The sequence below is a fragment of the Xenopus laevis genome, chromosome 6L (assembly GCF_017654675.1).
Source record: "Xenopus laevis strain J_2021 chromosome 6L, Xenopus_laevis_v10.1, whole genome shotgun sequence".
Taxonomy (NCBI): domain Eukaryota; kingdom Metazoa; phylum Chordata; class Amphibia; order Anura; family Pipidae; genus Xenopus; species Xenopus laevis.
This window is the reverse complement of record NC_054381.1, coordinates 107,482,339-107,498,563: the sequence shown is the minus strand read 5'-3', so window position 1 is coordinate 107,498,563 and position 16,225 is coordinate 107,482,339. Positions and strand designations below refer to the sequence as shown.

General features: G+C 36.5%; 1 protein-coding gene across 1 annotated transcript in view; it reads left to right on the top strand.

Moving 5' to 3' along the window:
• The window catches only part of dok6.L (docking protein 6 L homeolog), a 153,262-nt gene that overhangs the window by 115,567 nt on the left and 21,470 nt on the right, over window positions 1-16,225 (top strand). Inside the window, exons 5-7 of the mRNA XM_041566352.1 lie at window positions 1,220-1,409; window positions 4,388-4,526; window positions 7,156-7,273. Coding sequence (XP_041422286.1) covers window positions 1,220-1,409; window positions 4,388-4,526; window positions 7,156-7,273 — 447 coding nt within the window. The remainder of the gene's footprint in view (window positions 1-1,219; window positions 1,410-4,387; window positions 4,527-7,155; window positions 7,274-16,225) is intronic.

Genomic DNA, 16,225 nt, shown 5'->3' with positions numbered 1-16,225 from the left:
AATTTATGAGCACAATTTATGTAAGGTGTCCTTCAACCATTGTTTTATTAAAGACAAATTTGCATTGACTCTGCTATTTAATTTTCGGTTCAATTTCCCCTATGTTCTCTTTTGCAGTCACCTTGTAACCCATTATCCACTTTCTGCTTCCCTTATTCTCATCAATATTAGTTTCACCTTATTTAATATTCCAGTCTTTCTGCTTCTTTACTCAGGGAGATTTTCATATGTCTGTGTGGGTGTTTGTGGGGATACAGATATATACAATTGGAATACAAATGTCCAAACCAAACTCTAGGTTTCAAACTGAGTTTAAAGGCACTGCTCTTCTAATTTCAGCACAGAGGACAGAAAAATGCTCTGACTTGTTCCCCCATTCACGTAAATGGAGGGGCATTCTATTATCATGTGAAAACATGTCATTGAGTATTCCAGAGTGATAAATGTCCATCTTGAATGTGACCTGAGTCGGTCAAGGCAATTGTTCTTTATTTGTAAAGAATGGGGGGGGTTTGATTTGGAGTGTTTTGTTGCCCATCAAGCTGAAAATCATGCATTCAATGTTTTTTCCACTATAGATTGGATTGACTCTATATTTATTTTGATATATTTACAAGTTTGAAAGATGTTGTCTGAAAGTCAAGATGGCATGAAATTATATTGTTGAGGTGTGGCTAGCCAAATAGAGACATACATTGGACTCTCCAAATCAAGGGAAACATGAGTTTTTGTTGTAGCATACACAGAATAACAACATAAGGCTTTTTTCTTGCACAATGCTGCTGGAAATTTAAGGTTATAGAGGCCCTTGAAGTATAGCATCCATGGTTTTGTAGCACAGGTATTATGCAACCAATATCTGGTAATTCCTCTGAGGTTCCTCTGCTCCACTGTTAGATTAGGTACCAGTTTGAATATAAGTAAACAGATTCCCTGAAACAATTTGAAAATCTTACATAACAAGGAATTTCGTTTTTGAAAATGTTTTGCATTGATTTATACTTTTATCCTGCTTCCTTAAGGAGCATGTTGGTTATCCTTATTGATTTACACAGGTGTTTGCATTATTTAAGACTAAATAAAAGATCATAATATTATAAAATTTACTGATCCCCCATAAGTTAAATATTTTGTTTTGAAGACCACTTTTTCTACACATGCATATTGTTAACATCATAACATAAATGCGACTTCAACTTGTCTTATTTTCTTCTCTTAGAACGGTTCAATGTCTATCTCATGCCAACACCAAATTTAGACATCTACGGGGAATGCACAATGCAGATCACACATGAGAATATCTATCTGTGGGACATTCACAATGCAAAGGTCAAGCTAGTTATGTGGCCTCTAAGCTCTTTAAGGAGATACGGCAGGGATTCCACATGGTTTACATTTGAATCTGGGAGGTAAGTACTGCTTAGATGCAACAGTTGCATATCCTGTTTTGTAACTCAATCTATTAATAACGCTAAAAATGTTAGGAGTATTGACTTCCTAGCTGCTTTCTAGTTGCTAGGTTTATTAAGTGCCAAATTGTACTTAAAATTACAAGCCTGAAAGTTTCAAAAACAAAAAAAAGCAAATAATAACGAACACAACAAAAAAATTAATGAAACCAACTGCAAAGTCCCTTAGAATACTGCTGTTTACATCACACTAAGGATGGGGGATTTATCAAAGTTCAAATTTGAAATTTGTGCTTCTAATTCAATTTTTTTAAACTAAAACTTCTAAAATCAAATTATGCTTTCAGAAACTTCGGCATCTAAAAGCTCATGTCAATGGGAGCTGGCCACTCCAAATTTAAAGTGTTTTTTATGCAAGTTTTTTTAGATTTTTCAACCCATAGAAATTCAAGGTATCCAATTTGAAAAAAAAAAATGTTATTTAAGCAAATTTTTTTATATTCGGATTTTGTATTAAATATGCAAACATTCGAGTATGATAAAAATTGGTGTTTATGCAAAGTAAAAAAACCCTCTAAAATTACACAGATTTAAATTTTGATAAATAGACCTTCCAGGGCAGATTTTTCAAAGTGTGATATTAGAGCTCACCACAGTTACATTTTGCCACTTTCTGTTCATTCCTACGGGATTTTTAGAGGCATATTTATCAGTGGATGTAAGTTAGGGTTTACTGCTTGATAAATACTCCTCTAAAAATTCCATAGGCATGACTAGAGACTGATGGAATTTTACAGTGTTGAACTCTTTCACGCTTTGATAAATCTGCCCATTAAAGTTAATTTCAGAAAGCATGTAAGCATCCCAGAAATATGCTTAGGCAGTCCCTAAGAGGTAAGGGATTTACTGAATACAAACATGTTGCACTTTGTTTATAAAAACAAAACATTTGAGCCAATAATCCCTTTATCAAAGGGTGCCAAAAAAATGTGCAGGGCACTTGCTTTTCCCATGCCCCACCATAGAATAAGCCACTGTCTCTTGTTCTGCACCATGCAGTGATTAATCCCACCATGGAAATCCAGAATTCCTAGTCAGTGTCCATTGATTTGAAAAATGTATTGCTGCTCAATTCAACTGCAAAAAAGCATGAAATGACACAAGAAGATATGGCTAGTATTAGACTGATAATTACCAAATGTCTGATTTCAAAGGCGGTTTATGAAAATGTAGCTGAAAGAAAAACCATTCCCTTCCCATGGGGACTGCATTTTAACAGGCCGGTCATGTACCCAATTTCCTTCCACACATATCAACGCCAAGCAGTGACAGATGTTGATCTTTGAAAGATGTTCACATTATATCAAAGTATATTAATTCAACAAAGGCACAGGGGTCATTAGAACAAACATATGTGAGATTAGCTGTTGCTTTTTCTTTTCATTTGCAGACAAACTATAATTAAACTTGTCACTTGAAAAATGTTCCGTCTACTTAAAATCCATTTCTGTGGATGAGACCATATTACCAGGGGATGTTATTGAACCATGAAACTTGTTGACTTTGGAGTAAGTGCTGAGACACAATTCTTTGAAATTCTTCTCCTTTTCTGTGACCCAAGGTTTATATATTAATTGTCTCAATAGAAGCTATACAGATGCTAGGGTTATTTGAAGCTGAAAGCATAGCCATGGCTGCAGGCAGTACATCTGACAAATATCTTGCCATTCTCTTGTTGTTGGTGAGAAGTGTCGTTGTCAATTAACCTATATTGTGTGAAAATCAACTACTTGTTTCCATGCGTTCAACTGATGTATCTTATAATCAGGGTTGTATGAATGTCATTGGAACAGTCCTTTTAAACATACTTGTTCCTTTAATCTATTGTATTATTTTTTCATCCTGTTTTATTTCCCATGCTATTGGATCAATTTATTACCTGTGAAAATGCTTTCATTGGATTTTAGCTTGCAAATTCCTTTTTTATAACCACAGATACATCCAGTGATAAATTGGCATGTGGGAGTTGATAACAGTATTTCATCAACATTCAATTATCAAAGATTCCTGCCTGTAATCTTTTGCTGTTCAGTATCTGTCCCTAAATTTATGTGCAAGACAATATCAACTGTTCCACCAGCTTTCAAACCAATCATTTTCACATTCATTATATAGTCAAATACCTTTCAAATAGCAATATATAAAGAGATTTTCCAACTGCCTCATGTCTTCACTAGAAGCAGTCCAATGCAGTCCAATTTCCAGGCTAGTGCTGCCTGGACTACCAAATAGCGAGCTTTCTTAATGGCTACATAACTTTCTAACCTCTTTAACACCAAGCCGCTGGGTAAAATATTTTTCTATGTGAAACTAAAAACATAAAAAAGATCTATTCTCCTTCCAGCTGCAGTAGATATTATTGATATAATCACATCCCTAAGATCACTTTAGGTCACAAAATAAAATGACTGATCTTAACAGTTTAAATGAAGAAAGCAGTTTTCTGTAGAAATGAATAAATAAAATGTCATGTAGAGCTTTTCATAGTAACAACAGTGCAAAAAAAGTAGTGTGAAAGCCTATGTTAATCTTGTTAGGGCAAAAGATTGTTTTGTGTCTGATTCTTCTCGGCTAAAAGAACCTGCCTAACAGGCGGATTTAACAAAAAGAATTATAGTGATGATTGCGGAGTGAAGAGCCAACATATAAAGATGCGTTAATAAACTGACCTGAAATCTTTATTGGGTAAGAATTTTGTTTGAAAATATAGTCTTAAATATATCACTGTTAAAAAGCAATTGTAGCTGGAACATCCTTAGTCCTCACCTCCTGTGTTAAAGAATCTAACAGTTTTAATGGCTCTCAGGTTAAAATAAGAGGCATGAACATAATATAAGGCAATTCAAGTTCCAATGTCTATTGGGGTTTTTTATTCCAGTATCAACACTCTAATTGTCACCAGTGATGTTTTATTACAGAATGTGTGACACTGGTGAGGGACTGTTTACATTCCAAACAAAAGAAGGTGAGAAGATCTATCAAAAGGTCCATTCTGCTACTCTGGCAATAGCTGAACAACATGAAATGCTCATGCTAGAACTGGAGAAAAAATCAAGAGTAAGACTCTTTTTCATAAACATTATTTAAAATACAAGGTAATATTGTATTGCCAATGTATAGTCATTCTAGGGGGCAGATTTACTAAAGGGCGAATTGTCGCCAGTAACTACTTCGCACCCATTGCTACACTTCACAAGGCACAAATGCGCTCAGACTACGGTAATTCACTAAAATGCAGAGTTTTATTGTGGGTGTCGAAAACTGGCGACTTTTCACTAGCGTTACTTTGTTAATGTGAGCATTTGATGCGCTAGCGTTCATTTCTGCCTAGTGAAACTTAGCTAGGGATCTTGCACTCAGGTCAATTTGCATAGGCGGGAAATTTAAAGTTGTATAGACGTCTTTATGTTAAATGTTGGTGCATATACTTACAAATTACACTTTTTAAAACACATGTCCAGGGGACCTTAATAAAGACAATAGATTATTCTAATGCCCTACAAATGTGCCCACTGTAAAATTAATGTTCCATATGTTTCCAAATGTATGGGGAAAACCAGTTCCTCCAAAAAAGTTCAAGTTAGGTCTTTGAAGAAAGGCAAAGACGCTAGCGTTTTTTGGACTTTGATGCATTTTCGACTCACACAATATAATGTAAGTGACAGAAAATTGAGGAAGATCTAGATACTTTAATGCACTTTGCCTGGTCTGAGGTGGTGAAGACAACTCTGGCGAAAGAGGTAATGTTCAACCGAAAAAAGTGAAAAGTTGCCTGGCGATAGAGAGCGAATGACCGATATCACCAGTCTCTTTCGCTGGTGAATTGGCCTCTGTGCCCATAAGTAAATCGGTGATGTCCCTGCGGGCAGTAATGCTATTGAATTATTGCTAGCGTTAGCCAGTTCACCCTTTAGTAAATCTGCCTCCAGGTGTTAATGTATCGCATGCAGAGGTATTTCAAATAAACAGATTGCTGTTTCTATAACAACCACGCCACTGAGTTGCTAAACAGGTTTCTTTGTCCAAAACATATGAAGGATCTGCTAAACAGATACAGTATGTATATTTATGTGTGTGTAAATATATATTTATTTAGTATACAGTATGCATACTGTATGATACAAAATGCATGTGAATACATTTAAGTGTAGCATACAAATGCTTATCCCATATTTATTTATAAATATATATATATATATATATATATATATATATATATATATATATATATATATATATAACACACAAAGATGCTGGCAGTCCCATAATATGACATTCTTCAAGGATAAATAAACCCTCAAGAAAACGTATTTTTGCTGTTTTATGACCAATGTGTGCAGGATTGAAGGAGATTACACCCACTCTAGATTTCTAAATTTCCTTTTTGTATTGTCCAAGCCTGTGAATGTCAGAAAGAAAACTCTGTGGGATGAGGACTTACTGTATTGTGTAAAGTGTTATATATTTTATAATTACTAAATGCTAATTACAACATTAAAAATTATGTTAATGAACTCCAATGGTTTTTAGATAAAGTAATAATGGTAAAAGTGATGAGCAATTGTGGAAATATGCCATGGATATTAATCCTCTACAACCCTTGAGTACGCTTCAGAATGTTAAGATCGCTATCTTTTACTTCTGGACCAACTAACCATAAGATATAGCCTACCACAAGCTAGCCCTCAAGTACAAGATGGATCTTCCCTTATTCCACTGAGGTCCTCTGAGATTCTAAGCCTTAACTAGTGAGGTCCTAAGGACTCTCTTCAATGGGACTTTTACAACCGGAGGAAGCACCATAAAGGCAAAGACAAGAGGTATTCTGCACTCCCCGATTATCTATATATCAGGGACATTGAGACATTAAGCTACTAAAAAATGCCCTCCCCTTTAATAAACATAACAGGCTTTGTTGTCAATATAGTCAATCTGGCCAACTACATAAAAGTCATCCCTAGTCTGGCCAGTCCTACAATCACTTTCCTGATTCATTAAGAATTCTACTGTTTCATCACAGTTGTAATTATCGATGGTTGAAACTGCCAAACAGTTGCCCTTTATATTGGCGCCACTGGGATCACCTGACTGTAGCTGGGAATGATGGGAGCTACAACCTTCCCACCATCAACATGGCATGCCTACATGCCTACATCACCAGCCCTTTGCCATTGTAACTCTCTATTGGCCTCATACCTTTATATGTTTAAAGTACTCCTTGGCATTGCTTAGATTTTAATACAGGAGTGTGTACTATTCATCTCTCTCTCTCTCTCTCTCTCTCTCTCTCTCTCTCTCTCTCTCTATAGTATGTATGTGTATATATATATATATATATATATATATATATATATATATATATATACTATATTTTATACATTAGGCAGAAGACATTTTAATGCAAGGTCTGATTATCAATCATAGTTGGATTATGTTAAGGAAGGTTAATACCGCTTGTTATCATTTTCTACCACAAAAAATTATATTTTCTTGTATTCAGCCTTTTCTGGCACAATGGTTAGAAAACTTAAAATGGAATGAATCTGAAACCAACATTCTAAATAATGCAAATGGATTATAGATTGTTTATGTATTCATTACAGAGAAGTTAGGAGTTTCCCATTTGAAATTACCAGCAGAATATAAAAGAAAAGAAAGAGATTTATAACTGTACATTTTCTTGCAGCTCCAGACTACTCTGACAGAACCTATGACATTGTCCAAATCAATATCACTTCCTCGGAGTGCATACTGGCATCACATCACCAGACAAAACAGCGTTGGTGAGATCTACAGCTTGCAAGGCAAGTGGATTATTAAAGAATTATCCTTGCTCCCTTCCTTCTCTCTCTGCACAATTCATTCAAATTGCTTTTATTTAGCTGGAATCGATTGTTTCGTACTTTTTTCATTTCAATTTACTATGCCTCATAAATTTCAAGTGGAACCCAAATTTCTATATAGTTTATTTTGTTTTAATTTTTAGCATCCAGTACCAGATATATTGTGATTTTTGCAGTGGCAATTAAAATCAATACATTATTTTAGAGCTTCTAATTAAAATGAGGGGTTTGCTAGATCTTGGCGACCCCTTCTGTCCTGGTGGAGCTTAGCTGGAATTGCTCTGCAGGAAACACAGATTTTGTAAAGTAATTTTTCACACAAACAGTTGAACTCATAGCTGATCCAGATACCTAACAAAGTCAGCTCATAGACAAGAAATAAATAATACTGTGCATTGTACTAATGTTAGGTATAATGATGTATTATTGGTTGAACATGTTTTCTGTGTTCATGGTTAAAAAGCCCACAGTTCAAATTGTGAAAGTTTTCCTTTTGTTTTGGAACAATATCAAATAAAACAAATAAAATAAAAAAGTTTCCCAGTTAGAGAGAGAGAGATATAAAGAAGTTTTGCCTAATACAGGGGACGTGATAGATCATAGTAATTTTTTACTTACCAACTGGAACTGGTGCACAACAATTATTGGATGAGAGCCACACCATGTTATACAGTATTTGTTCTCAGGGTCTCAGACCATGACTCAGAATAAAGACCGTGAATTTAGCAGTTGGCAACTACTGCAGTTTTGAAAAATAAAAATCTAGAAACTATTTCAGCTGGTCATTAGGTGCACTCTGTATTCTCACAGTCATGTAGAAAAGCTATCCATGATTCAGATGTATTATCTAACCTAGCTATTACGATCCATTCTACAGTATAAATATAAGCTCTACATTTGTTTTCCCTTCTAATGTTGAAAGCATGTACGTGGGGAATCAGTTTACCTTACGACAAAACCAGTGTAATAACTCATCCTGGTGGTCTAGTGGTGCGGCGGAAGCACCCACCACGCCACTCCTCTTCTTCCTGTGTGCCAGTAACTTAGGGCGCGCGTGGCACGAATCTTCTTTATTTATATGTGCATTTGCGCTGGCTTGATGATGCCGGCACGCAATGGCGCGAAATTCAAAGGTACTTTAAGGGACATTTTGTATTTTTCCATTGCCTGTTATTTGGTTCGTCTTAGTGAGATCCTAGGTGCTATTGTGAAATTCTGATTTGTGTTTTGACCCCAGCCTGTCTGACTTTTCTGATTTCTGTGATCATGACCTCTGCCTGGTATTCAACTATTCTGATTTCTGTATTCCGACCCGTGTCTGTCCTGACCATTCTTGATTGATCTCCTGTCTTTGACCCCTGCTTGTTTGACTTGTCAGTGACCTTCTGCCCAAAAGTCTTTTGCATAACAATCGTGCCCCTCTGCTCGTCCAGAACCCTTAGCTTGGCTCCTCTCTTTATAAAACCTGGCGGCATCCGATTAGCCGAGGGCTCCTCCCAAGGTGAAAGGCGGCTGTTAAAGGCGGAAGCGAGAGGCGAGAACAGAGAGCCTGCCATTGGTTCTGGATTTTGGGTGCCGATCGTGACAACCAGGAACCAGTGTTGAGGTTTTATTTACTGTTTTAACAGAAAAAGTTTACCAGCACTGTCTATATTATGCGGGAATATTATCAGCTCAGCAATCCTCTTTTTAAAATAAATTGTGTGAGTACAGCATTGAGTTCAATAAAAGAAAATGTACATTTGTGCCAAATTTTTCAGATAATTCCCTTCCATCTCATATCAGAGCTTATCTGAGTGGCAGATTGGGCTCGACATTAACAGAATTGATTGATGGATTTTATATTAATGATGAAATTGCTTTTAAATGCACTAAACACAAAGAGCTGGCGGGTTCCAAGGCATTATTGATCGACGGACAGAAGATTATTTCAAACAGATCTAGTGATATTTCATTGCTGGGTAACTTAAGGGGAAGACTATATTTAGGCCAGTTTATTTTTCTAGATAAATACTTTTGATATTGTCCTACATAATAATAACATTGATGTATAAATGGCTAAGATTTATGGCAGACATAAATAGCAAAATATATACAAGTTTGACATAAAGGAAAAAGGTAACAAATGGTGATGTGCTGGATCTTCTTCTGTTTAATACATTCATTAGTAACGATCACTCATCCAGTTCAATTACAGTAATATATATCTTTCAGCAGACAACAGGAAGAATCTCATTGGAGCAGATGACAAAGGGGTTTGGGATCTTAAATTGAACAAGACACTGTGTAAAATAAAATAGGGCATTGTAAGCCAGAATACATACTTACTTACATACATACATACATACATACTGAATGATCCTTTGCTGTCAATCACAGCAGGAGAAGGAATGCAGGAATTATAATTTGCCTTTCCCATAAGAACAGCTATGCAAAAAAATGGGAAAGAGAAAGCAAATACAGGTATGGGATCCGTTATCCGGTAACCCATTATCCAGAAAGCTCCAAATTACAGAAAGGCCATCTCCCATAGACTCCATTATTATCAAATAATAATTAAAAAAAAAATAATTTTCCTTTTCTCTGTAATAATAAAACAGTACCTTGTACTTGATCCAAACTAATCCTTATTGGTAGCAAAACAAGCAGCTTGGGTTTATTTAGGGGCTGATTTATCAAAATATGAGTTTCTAACTTAATAAATGTATAGTCACCCAAGTTCTATTCATTCCTATGGGATGTTTATTTTATTTATAAATTAATATTTTATTTATTAATGGGTGAAAATGAAAACTCACCATTTAATAAATATGGTTCTAAAAGTACCATAGGTTGAATAGGCTGTATTCGATTATTGGAATTGAAGTAAGATCGTATTCTATCTAATTCAATTCAAAGTATTTAAAAAAAAAAAACTTCGATTTTTCAAAGTCCACCAATTGACTCCAATAGGTTCTAGGAGGTCCCCCACAGGCTAAAACAGCAATTCGGCAGGTTTTAGATGGCCGTATGGTCGAAGTTCTAAAAATACAGTACATGAAAAATTTCAATAGTTGAATTCTATAATTTTTTTTCAAATCGAAATTGAACTATTCCCTAGTAGATGTACACAAAAATAGCTCTAAATTTAAATTTTTTTACTTCGAATTTTCAATTTGACCATTGATAAATCTGCCCCTTAAGGTAGGAAGATCCAAATCATGGAAATATCTGTCACCCGGAATACCCCAGGTCCCAAGCATTCTGGATAACAGGTCCCATACCTGTACAGGTATTAAGATGTATTGTAAAATAGTTTAGCAGACAGAGTGAGGTTATATAGTCACTTTATTCGAAAAACGGATCTATCTTTTTAGAGAAAGGCAGATAAGGTAGTGCATATCAATAGATTTTAATATATTTAATGTGCTGTTTGCAGGAGAGCATTGACAGAGCTCATATAAAATGCATTCATATAGATTAATTCATATATATATATATATATATATATATATATATATATATATATATATATATATATATATACAATAAATCAGACCAGCAACACCGGTTTTTCTTATTCAAGACAACTGTATTAAAAGGTGCATGTACAGCCGACGTGACGTTTCTGTCCCGTGACCTTTCTCAAGGCAACCATGTCTGTGTTACAATCACATATATATACTTTAAGTGACCAATCTGTGTCCTTTCACCAACGGATCCGGTGAGCAAATGTGGGGTACACACCGAAATGGGGAGGTTGGTGGTGTTCAAATGTGGTGGGTGTGTCATGTGTAACTCTCTAATCACTGGCAGTCAGTTTTTTCATCCACACATGGGAAAGAGATACACGATAAAGCACAGGCTTACGTGTACATCTCGAAATGTTGTACAGGTATAGGATCCCTTATCCGGAAACCCGATATCCAGAAAGCTCCGAATTACGGAATGGCTGTCTCCCATAGACTCCATTTTATCCAAATAATCCAAATTTTTAAAAATTATTTCCTTTTTCTCTGTAATAATAAAACAGTCGCTTGTACTTGATCCCAACTAAGATATAATTAATCCTTATTGGAAGAAAAACCAGCCTATTGGGTTTATTTAATGTTTAAATTAATTTCTAGTAGACTTAAGGCACGAAGACCCAAATTACGGAAAGATCCGTTATCCGGAAAACCCCAGGTCTCGAGCATTCTGGATAACAGGTCCCATACCTGTATATATTATAAAGTGCCCATGTGTTTTTTTGTATTTTGGGAAAACCACTAGACAATTAAAGGAGAGAATCAGCATGCAACGGTCTACCATCAGAGCTGCCTTGGACCCAAAAGGTAATAAAGAAACTAAAAAAGATGCCAAACAGGACATTTCTAAACAACCAGTGGCACAACATTGACTTTCAGCCAAGCATCCAGAATCATCTTTTAAATGTATGCCCATTGATTGTGTTCTAGGATTACCACGAGGAGGGGATCTAGACCGTAGGTTATTACAGAGGGAGGCATTCTGGACCTACAAACTTAAGTGTGTGACCCCCAGGGGCCTTAACAGCTCATTATCCCTGAACTGTTTTCTGTGAAAAGGAACTGTTTTTTTGGAACATTGTTTTTCAGTTTTTTCCCATTGATGCATGATATTTATTCAACCCACCATTGTTGGAGGAGATCAGTAGTGAAGTACAGAATAGTAGTAAAGTCGTACATTAGAGCTAAGGGAATATAATATAGCATAATTGAAAATGACCTGCAATTTGTTTTTGACTAATAGGTGATACGTGAGATTTTTGAGAATTTATAGAATAAAGTGGAAAATAAATTTTTTAGTATGTTTTGATAAACTGTTAGTGAGCACAATGGAACTGGGTTCACGTTCACACCGCATCAATAAGATGGGGTTATTATTAGTTATCATGAATAATTTATTATCACTATCTGTATGTTTTAATCTTTTACCCTTTTAACTGTTTTACATTTAAAACAGCACACATTCACTTTATGCTCTAATGAGCACTAGTTAACCTTTAGCACAAGTCACCTTAAAGTGGACCTGTCACCCAGACACAAAAATCTGTATAATAAAAGTCCTTTTCAAATTAAACATGAAATCCAATTTCTATTTTTTATTTAAGCATTCATAGCTGTTGTAAGCTGATTTAAAAATCTCAGCTGTCAATCAAATATTGTCTGCCCCTCCTCTATGCCCATGGCATAGAGGCAGGGCAGACAATTACTTTCACTTTCAATTCAGCACTTCTTAGATGTCACTGCTCCCCACACATTCCCCCGTTCTCTTTACCATATAACTGTGTGGCCAGGGCATGGGGATGGACATTGGGTCCCCCATTCTGGTGCAAAAACAAAATTCTGAGATGATGCAAGGCTTGTCTTAATAACAGTGTCCACAAAATGGCTGCTGCCTGCTTGCTGTAATTTTGAAATCCCAGACTGAAGGAAACAATATTCAAATAATTTATATAGTGTAATTAAAGTTCATTATCCTTGACTAATCTGATAAAATAGGATTTTGAATAATTTTTTTGGGTGACGGGTCCCCTTTAATAGTATTATTATGCTAATTACACATGCTAATCACACATGTTGATGATGTCACTACTCACAGATTGGTTCACTTAAAGTATATATATGTGATTGTAACAGACATGGTTGCCTTGAGAAAGGTCCCTGATGGGACCGAAACGTCACGTCGGCTGTACATGCACCTTTTAATACAGTTGTCTTGAATAAGAAAACCCGGTGTTGCAGGTCTGATTTATTGCATATGGAATTACTTTACCTTGCACCAGGGATACACACAAAGAAGCGGTGTGCTGCCCTACTGAAAGATATAGATATAATAAGGGAGAATGTAGAATCACTGGGGGGTGCCACGTTGTTAGGAACAATATGGCAGTAACACTCAAAAAGTTCCACTGGCAGCTGCATTTTATGAAGAAGAGGAACACTGGCTTGGGGCAGCATGTAAACCAACAGAATCAATGGTAGTGCCTGGCAACTTGCACCCCCTAGTGATCTTACCTTTAGTACTTATATAAATGCTGCTTATAGTATATGATCTCTCTCAATCTTGTAATTGCAATTGCTATTTGGAATTAAAAAAATTCAACAGGGAAGCTTAGACTAATATTAGCCAAGGGAACAAGGCATGACAATGAAATGAAAGTGCTATTTGCAAAAATCTGACACAATATGCCATATTTTTAACTCACAAGTGCAGCGTTATTTCCTGGAATCCCAGCATAAGTTTGGGCTCATGGAGGAGACACAAGACTTCAAGTCAAAATGCTTTTACCCACAATGCAGTGTGTTTCCCACTACTGCAGTGTAATTACGTGTGACTGGTGGTGATGTACCTGAGACAGCTTGTGGATGATGCACTAACATGAGCAGTTGTGCATTTACTTCTAAATGTATCAAATACAGTTGTGCTGAAAATCTTCAGTGTTAGGATTTAACAATTTTCAGCACTCTGCATCAAAATCTACGCCTGATTAGCTGAGTCAATTGACACAGGCTGCTATGGGAACCATGGAGCAATCACCACCTATATTCAATATAGGGCATCACTAAACACATATGCAATAGAATGCAATATTATTCCCTTAACAGACATTAACACAGGCATTCGCCTTTTCATAAAAACAGAGGAATAGTTAGGAGCTAAATTTTTCACCTGGCATGGATTTGCTGCAAAAATTGCCATTGGTGTAAAGCCCAAGAAGCCACTGCAAAATGAGATGCAAGAGAAAGAACGGACATATAGTTAGGCCCATAAATCTTTGGAGAGAGACAACTTTTTTCTAATTTTGGTTCTGTACATTACCACAATGAGTTTTAAATAAAACAACTCAGATGCAGCTGATCTGCAGACTTTTCAGGTTGAACAAAAAGATTGCATAAAAATGTGAGGAACTAAAGCCTTTTTTTTAACACAATCACTTCATTTCAGGGGCTCAAAAGTAATTGGACAATTGACTCAAAAGCTATTTCATGGGCAGGTGTGGGCAATTCCTTTGTTATGGCATTAGCAATGAAGCTTGTAGGGGGGTGCTTCTATGTGGATGATTTTGCATTGAACCGACAACATCCCGTGAAAGGAGCTCTCCGTGCAGGTGAAACAAGTCATCCGTAAGCTGCAAAAACAGAAAAAACCCATCCAAAAAATTGCTACAATGTTAAAATCTACAGTTTGGTACATCCTGAGAAAGAAAGAAAGCACTGGTGAACTCAGCAATGCAAAAAGACCTGGATGTCCACGGAAGACAACAGTGGTGGATGATCACAGAATTATTTCCATGGTGAAGAGAAACCCCTTCACAAGAGCCAAACAAGTGAACAACACTCTCCAGGAGGTAGGCGTATTGATATCCAAGTCTACCATAAAGAGAAGACTGCATGAAATAAATACAGAGGATGCACTGCAAGGTACAAGCCACTCATAAGCATCAAGAATAGAAAGGCTAGATTAGGCTTTGATAAAAAAAAAACATCTACAAAAGCCAGCACAGTTCTGGAAAAACATTCTTTGGACAGATGAAACCAAGATCAAACTCTACCAGAATGATGACAAGCATAAAGTATGGAGAAGGCGTGGAACAGCACTCAAATTGATTGGGAGGCGTTTCATAATGACCCAAAACATACAGCCAAAGCAACCCAGGAGTTTATTAAAGCAAAGAAGTTGAATATTCTTGAATGGGAAAGTCAGTCACCTGATCTGAACCCAATTGAGCTGCATTTCACTTGTTGAAGACTAAACTTTGGACAGAAAGGCCCACAAACAAACAGCAACTGAAAGCCCCTGCAGTAAAGGCCATGAGTTCAAGGCTTCAGGCTGTCATTGCCAGCAAAGGGTTTTCAACCAAGTATTAGAAATTAACATTTTATTTTCAGTTCTCTAATAACTTTTGAGCCCCTGAAATGATGTATTTGTGTTAAAAAAGGCATTAGTTCCTCACATTTTTATGCAACCAAAATTAGAAAAAAAAGTTGTCTCTGTCCAAAGATTTATGGGCCTAACTGTAAAGGGGCATATTTATCAAAATGTGAAGTTAGAATTGCTACGATGTTAGAAACTGTAATTCGTTTGCACTCCCCACCTGGGGTTAGGAATTGGGTGGACATTGAGTCTAACTTTGTTAGTGATCACAATTTGTTGCAATTGTTCTGGCTACCTAAGAAGTTAAGGCCATCTATCACAAACCTATTGCCTACAACTCGAACTCTGCTACATGTCTGGGATGTCGTAGTTAAAAAACTTCAGCTTACCTCCTTTCCATCGCCATTGACTCCCATCACAGCCTTGAAATATTTGATCCCTAATGTCAATCTCCAATCATGGATTACTAAAGGAATCACTGATGTTGGGCACTTGTATTTTGCGAATTCCTTGAGGGGATTTGAGGACTTAGCTGCAAAATATGATTTGCCATTTTCTCAGCGTTACACTTACCTTCAGGTGACTCATTTTCTTAAATCTTATCTCCCGAATGTAAAGCTCCTACGCCAAAAGACGAACATGGAATATCTTTGTAGTAAAGCATGGGATGGTAGAGGACTCATTTCGGATTGCTATAAACAGCAACTCCAGTTGTCGGATGACTTCAAATTTCCTTATATGCTGAAATGGGAAGATGATCTTCAGGTCCATTTTGCCCCTCGCATCTGGCAGTATTCCATCTCAGCACCCAAAGGTGCCACCAACTGCACAAACCATGTTGAAACGCATCTAAAAATACTTCATCGCTGGTACCTCACTCCGCAAAAGATAGCAAGAATAAACCCCCATTATTCTGCTTTGTGTTGGCGGCAATGTGGGGAAGTTGGCACATATCTTCACATGTGGTGGCACTGTGAATCGGTTCAACCGTTTTGGTCTAAGGTCTTTGCCCTACTGAAGGACAGATTGGACTAT